At 38.4% G+C, this 7288-nt stretch overlaps 1 protein-coding gene across 1 annotated transcript; it reads left to right on the top strand.

Moving 5' to 3' along the window:
• Positions 1-5518: 5518 nt before the first annotated feature.
• On the top strand, positions 5519-6756 carry LOC140808172 (heavy metal-associated isoprenylated plant protein 19). Its single transcript, XM_073165219.1, has 3 exons — positions 5519-6191; positions 6337-6418; positions 6507-6756. Exons 1-3 carry the CDS (start codon positions 6180-6182, stop codon positions 6719-6721), a joined length of 309 nt encoding a protein of 102 aa, XP_073021320.1. The 5' UTR covers positions 5519-6179; the 3' UTR covers positions 6722-6756.
• The last annotated feature ends 532 nt before the right edge of the window (positions 6757-7288 follow it).

Below are 7288 nucleotides of genomic sequence, written 5' to 3'. Positions count from 1 at the left end.
CTCAATAGAGTAGTTTGTGTTGATCTCTGAGAGGCACTGCAACATGGGATGTATCACGTTATTCTTTCTATTTTCGGCCATTGCTCTCACTCCCAATCTTCGAGCTTTTCTCAATTTTTTTTATTTGTCCACTACTTTATTTTTATTGTATGTAATAAATAAAAAGGAAGTTATGATAATATTGAATTGGTAATTGTCTATGTTATGTTATGTATCAATCAAGTCAATTTTGCCATTCTCTATGACATATTGAATGAACCGGGAGCTTTTCTATCGACAATTTTTCTCAGTGCACGAAAGCAAGGCTCCGCGGTTGTAGTATTATCTATCTCTAGATCATAAAAAATGAATAGAAGCTTTGGGTTTTACGCATAAATGGTAAAACAAAGGGAAAATCACGAATCACTATAAATTTCTTTCTTCGAAAATACAAAAAAAAAAAAAAAATTAAAGTTATGACGAATTAGTAACAATATTAATATAAATCAAATAATGTCACTCACAGACAACGACACAAAAAACTTGTTGCATTTTTTCTTACCACAAGTATTAGGTGTCAAGTTATAGTTTATGATTAAATAATGATAACATTCTCACATGGAGTGTATATTTAAGATTATACTAAGTTCCCTAATTAAAATAGTCACATTTTATTTAGAAAAATAAAAAACAGTCTTGATTATGAGCATATTAAATAAAATAATTCCAGGCACACAACAATTAAATTCATTTAAAGAATGAATCTAAAGCTACGATTTTACTTGGTCTACACTCTATGAAATTTTTATTGATAATTATGTGATTAAAACCAAATGTGTTTATTAACCAAAACACTAAATCTTTCTACTCCTTCTCACGAGTGATAAATAGAAGTGTATTGTTTACAACTGCTTTTAGTATTATATCCAAAATTAAGTACAAAAAAAATCCACCCGATGTTCTTATCAAGATTTCATAGGGATTATATACCTTCCGAACAATATAAACACCCCAGAATGTGTTTCCTACGATCTTAATTTATATATGTTGAGACATCGTATTCTCGCACCCAAGATCCAGCGGAAGTTTAAATTTTTTTTCGCTTGGGCATCGTGCGTTAAATATTCATAGGACGTTTAGAATTATACCTTTGCGTTCTCAATGATGGACTCCTAACTATTCCGGTGTTTAGGCGGATATAACTCTTCTTGTATATCCCTACGAACGGCTCTTCTACTTTGATCGCTTAATTAGGTCCATGATAAAATACTGTCTTCCTCGCTTGGTTTACATAGAAAATCCAAACGATTTATGCGTTGAGACTGTAGCCTCCGAATTTGCAAAATCCGGAGACGAAGCGGCGCGGGGGTGGAAGACACAAAAATGACCGAAATTTTCACAAAAATTAATTGTGAAGTGGCCGTGACTTTGCCTTTTAAAATATGGGAATATTTTGTTAATATTTTTGCTTATTGATTCATAATCATTAATATTATGGATTCTGATACTCACGAGAAATTTAGGGTCCTCTTCCAGCGTCCAGCCGCAGGTTTTGAAATTACCCTGAGCCTGAAATCACAAATAAGATCGTTAGGAGGGGGCCAGGAGGATGTCCTGGCGTAGCCCCTCCGACGCTCAAGTCAGTGACTGAGGATATATGGGGGGAGCAGCTAAGGGTGCTGCTGAAAACAATATATTGAATACTTTTATCGTACGCTCAAACCTGGTATTTATAGTAGAATACCTGGGCTTGTCATGGGCCAGTCACCAATGGGCCTTAGAGATGGGCCAGGAGTTTGGGCCGGATCTTGATGGGTTCATCCTTGAGGTATCACCTAGGAGGGGGCCAGGAGGGTGTCCTGGGCTTGTCATGGGCCATTCACCTGTGGGCCTTAGAGATGGGCCGTGAGTTTGGGCCGGATCTTGAGGGTTCATCCTTGGGGTATCACCAGTCTCCCCCTCCCGAGTCGAACTGAATCGCAGGTTCAAAGTTCGATTAGTTGTGTTGTCCTCGGGTTACAAGGCGTGAATTACACTGCCTCGACTCGTCGCCCTGTCTTGCCTATCTCGTCCTCTCTCCTTCGTAGCCACGTCCGCCCTCTCCCTTGCATTCTCAAATCTCTCCAAGTGTTCTTCGGGGTCAGTATGTCCATCGTACTCTCCCACATTCGACTATCGAAAATTTGGAGGAAGTCCTTCTTCTAAAATGGCTAGTGAAAAGGGACTTCCTCTCTTGGGTGTTGGCGCTCTGCTTCCCAACTGCTGCCTCAACATCTGTATTTCCTTCCACATTTCTCTCATCTCACCAATCTCCCCACTTTGGTGTTGTTGTGTCTCTTCAACCCTGCTCTGGTGGCCCTCAGCATTTTCCTCTTGCTTTTGGCGAGTGGCTTGCTCTTCAGCAAACATAGATTCTTGGTTCCTCTTCATAGCCTCATCCACTGTCCGAGTGATAAAGTGGCCCAACTGCTCCAGGGTCAAGTTCCCACATTTTCATTAGGACGGGGTTGCTCGGCCCTGGTCTCTGGACGAGGTTGTTCAGTTCTCGTCTCCGGACGGGGTTGTTCCTGTCTCGCCTCAACATGAGACAGTTCGGGTCCCCTCTGAGGACGCGATGACGCTGATTTAACTCTTCTGCTTCCTCTCCTGCCTACCATCTCTACGTCTCAACTCAAAGTCCCCACAGACGGCGCCAAGTGATACTCAAGTGATACTAATGGGAAATTTAGGGTCCTCTTCCAGCAAGTGTCACTAGTCCAGACGCAGGTTTTGAAATTACCCTGAGCCTGAAATCACAAATAAGATCGTTAGGAGGGGGCCAGGAGGATGTCCTGGCGTAGCCCCTCCGACGCTAAGTCAGTGACTGAGGATATATGGGGGGAGCAGCTAAGGGTGCTGCTGAAAACAATATATTGAATACTTTTATCGTACGCTCAAACCTGGTATTTATAGTAGAATACCTGGGCTTGTCATGGGCCAGTCACCTGTGGGCCTTAGAGATGGGCCGGGAGTTTGGGCCGGATCTTGATGGGTTCATCCTTGAGGTATCACCTAGGAGGGAGCCAGGAGGGTGTCCTGGGCTTGTCATGGGCCATTCACCTGTGGGCCTTAGAGATGGGCCGGGAGTTTGGGCCGGATCTTGAGGGTTCATCCCTGGGGTATCAGATTCTTAATCCATAATTAAGCAAATATAATTTTCTTTTTTTTCCAAAATTTTCTTCCATCTTTACTTAAGGTGGTCGTGAGCTTTCTTGTGAAATTGGGAAGGATTTTTCGTCATATTTAAATTCTCAAATTATTAGTATATAATATATTTATCAACTTTTAATAATGCATGATATATTAATAAAATATGTAAACATATTTTATATAACCATTTAATTTATATAATTAACTCATAGGTAAATTAAATTCTAGACTCCTCTAAAACAGATAAGAGAATTTGTATATGTTAGTAGTCACTACTACTTGTACAATCATTTGATCAATAAATTCTCAATTCACTAAATAAATAATCCCAACGAAAATCCGACAGCGGCGATATGTCAAGGATACAAATCTTGTTTATATAATGGAAAATTAAAATTTCGAAGATCAAAATTTTCATTTACCATATTGGGCAGCTTCTAGTTTTAGCGAACTCCTTCACAAAAAGGCAGTTCCTCTCTCATTCTTTAATTAGCAATAATGCTAACTTCCATTTCTTTCATCTTATAGAATCAGCTCATAAACTTCTTTATAAGCTTCATGTTTGATCTCCATCAAACTATAGTCACCAAATTTCAACTCCTTGAACTTTGACTTTCTCAACGAGAACACATAATCTGATACTTGACCTTCAATGGTTCAGGGATACAACTAGCAGTGAGTTCATCTCCATGTGATTCAGAATAACATTTATTCTTATCCGGGATTACCCTAGTTAGCCCCATTATTTTCATCAACACCTTGATCAAGAATGTCAGAACACATTTTTTATTGCACCCATCGGATCATGATAAGAGTGTCTAGTAGCATCGCCCCATGATCCCTTAGATATTACCGATAGTGCCTGCAAGAACCTTTAGTCATGGTTAGCATACAGTAAGGTCCTCTCAATACATATATCCCGATCGAATCTACAACCATTGGTATATCGAGAGTTGCATATGAATTCGATAGCGATGCGATTTATCTTTGAGTACTAACAGTGTCATCGTATGTGCAACTAGGAAAACACATTTCCCTTTCGAAACTACAACCAACCTCGTCACCTGATGACCCTCAATGGAGTCGGTAAACGGACCAAAGTGCATGCTAGTATGTATAACCTCTATATTGTCTCAGGTCGAAGGTATAATAGTGTACAACCATAACTGCGGACTATTCCACTCGACAAGTGAGAACCACTTGGATAGTCCGAGGGAGGGTTGTTCCATGCATTATCATATGATCACCCATCTGTGTGAATGGACATCTCCATGCCCTTGCCATTGAAACTTGGCGTTTACATCACAGATGCTAGTTTAAAGCTCGAGCGACCTTTATCCTTGTTTTAAGCGGCTGATTGGACTAGGAAACTGTTTAGAATATACGGTACACTTCCTAATGAGTTACATGATCTTAAGTTGTGACGCAGACCTCATGGTACTTATTGTATATTTAAGAACTTTGTCTATGCAGCTTGCATGAGTATACTGATAAATTATAATGTCATAATTGAATGAAATTGTAAAATATTATTAAAATAAAGAATGTTTTACATTAGAGTCAATAAAAGCCCGAGCCACCAGTTGGCTTGCTGGGCACCTACTCTAATAATATCCCCTATCCTGACTGCTGGATATCAATTATTTGTTCAATCAAATCATGGCTAGTAATTTGAAAGCGCTAGACAAACACAAATAAAGGACAAAGAATGAATGCATGTGTCTCAATAAATTAAAAACATAGTTTCGACCATGTTACATCGTTCTATAGAAAATAGAGCTAGTTAATAACGAAACAATATTCAAGACGAAACATGTTGTTCATAAATAAACTAAGGAAAACGAAGAAGCGAACGTGAATAAAAAAGAAGAAGAAGAAAGAAGGAAGTCGAATCATAGTTTCGTCCCCAGAATATACATTCTTCAGTCTTCTTCGATCTGCAGTCCTCGTTTTCCATATGAGTACGTCTCTCGTGTTCTTCTCTCAAATTTTGTGTGTACGGCTCTACCCTCTCTTCAAGAGCCTAAGTTTATGGTCTTTTATATCAGCAAAAGTCAAAGCTTCCTTTTCTTGTACATCGTCGCGCAGCCACGCGTATACCACTGTAATAAAATTTTGGTTTGTCCTATATGAGTGGCTGCGTGCGACTGCGTGATGTCCACTACCTCGATTCACTTTGTTGTCTCGCATGCACAAGACCGCGCAAGTTTTTCTATCTCAAGGGCATAATTTCACATCTTCTGCGCGGCTGCACAATTATACACCTGCTTATGTTTCATCCCCATGTTCACTTATTCCAGCTCCAATTTTCCTTCCATTCAACATGCTTGGCCCCGATATGCATGTATGACTTAGATTCTTGAAACGACACTAAAACAACCAAACCCGTGTAATTTCGCTCGACCGTTAACATAGTTTATAGCAAATCTCAAGATTATTTGAATACAAAAGTTACGCTCATCATTATTTCGGCAACTTTACCGGTGATGTGAGACGAACGCCTTTAAGAGCATTTAAGATCCTATGATGTGATCAAAGAAACATCATGCATACGACCAACGAATAAAATAATTGCACCTTGTGTAACTTGTCAAGTATCTCAATTCTCCTTGGTGTGTGGAAAAGGATTTGTTCAAATTCCCTTTTCCGAACAAGGAAAGGATGGTTATTGTTTCCTTTGTCCAATTACTTTTAACAAGTCAAAAAGTATTTAATACAAATTTTAACATAATTAATAAATGTTCGAATCCTTGTTGACGTGTGTATATATAAATATATAAACATATATACATACATGCATAAACAAAGCAAGATCCATCCTAATAAGGATTCTTAACCTTGCAAAGAATATATAATATACCTTGTTTGGAACAGGAAACTTTCTCACATTATTAATCTTTAGAACAAAGAAATAGGCATGATCCTAAAAGCAAAATCATCTCATTTCTCACAAATAACTAATTGTGACAAACCAGCTATTAATATATCGAGAGCTTCTAGTCTTCAAGTTCATGGCAGGAAAGGCAAGAATTTGTTTCTTTTTAATGCCTGTTTCCCGAATTCTCCATCATCAAAATCGTGCTTGTTTAGTTTTTCATGTATTTTACCCCACAAAACAAGACAAGATTCTAAAAATACAATTTATCTGACATCATTGTGAACAAACAGGCTCGTTGCATGGTGATGAGGGTCAACCTAGACTGCAATGCTTGTTGCAGAAAAATGAGAAGAATCCTCCTAAATATGAAAGGTAAAACCATGGACATCATGTATAAAAAATAATTTAATTGATTTATATCTTTTTACAGCTCGTAACAGTAAAAAAAATATTCTTGTAGAAATAGAGACACATCTGATAGAGAAACAACAATACAAGGTAAGCGTTTGTGGGAGATTTGATCCCGCGAATGTGGCCATAAAGATAAGAAAGAAGATGAAGAGACGGGTGGAGATTCTTGAAATTCAAGAGTTGAGCAATGTGGACAATGGATTTGTAGATGAAATGCATCATTTTCTACCACAACCTGTGTCAGGAACTTTGTTGTATAACTAGTTGAAACGAGTAGAGAATTTCAAAATTTCAAGGTACAGTTCCAATAATTGAACAAACCTCTTGTCATAAAAAAATCAGGAAGTAAAATTAAAGTAAGAGCTAGCCGAAATAATATCTGAATATTACTCGTAAAGTTCAATAAGAATTGCAAGAAAGGTAACCGAAGTGTCAGGTTTCTGGAGTTGCAACTCCATCGAACCTGAGGCTTTGTACTGTTAGAGTAGATGCTCTGCAAGTTAACGGTTGGCTAGGAAATTTATTGACTAAGTGTAATAAACAATCTTTATTTTAATATAATTTAATTTTTTAGGTCTGGTTTTACTTTATCTATATACCCATGCAATCAGCATAAATAAAATCTTTGATTATATTTTAATACAAATAAATCGTAAATCGATGTTGATACTCACGGGAAATTTAGGGTCCGATCCCAACGAGCGTCACTAGTTCAGACGTGGGCTTTAAGATTACCCTGAGCCTGAAATCAAGAAAAAGACCGTTAAGAGGGGGCCAGGAGGGTGTCCTGGCGTAGCCCCTCCGACGCTCAAGTCAGTGACTGAGGATATA

This window comes from Primulina eburnea, chromosome 12 (genome assembly GCF_022965805.1).
Source record: "Primulina eburnea isolate SZY01 chromosome 12, ASM2296580v1, whole genome shotgun sequence".
NCBI classification, from domain to species: Eukaryota; Viridiplantae; Streptophyta; class Magnoliopsida; order Lamiales; family Gesneriaceae; genus Primulina; species Primulina eburnea.
This window is presented reverse-complemented; position numbering and strand designations above follow the sequence as displayed.

What these genes read in the sequence shown, in the direction of transcription:
- LOC140808172 (XM_073165219.1), top strand. An exon ending in AATCCTCCTAAATATGAAAG is followed by an intron (nt 6,419 to 6,506) that starts GTAAAACCATGG and finishes ATATTCTTGTAG; the next exon opens with AAATAGAGACACATCTGATA.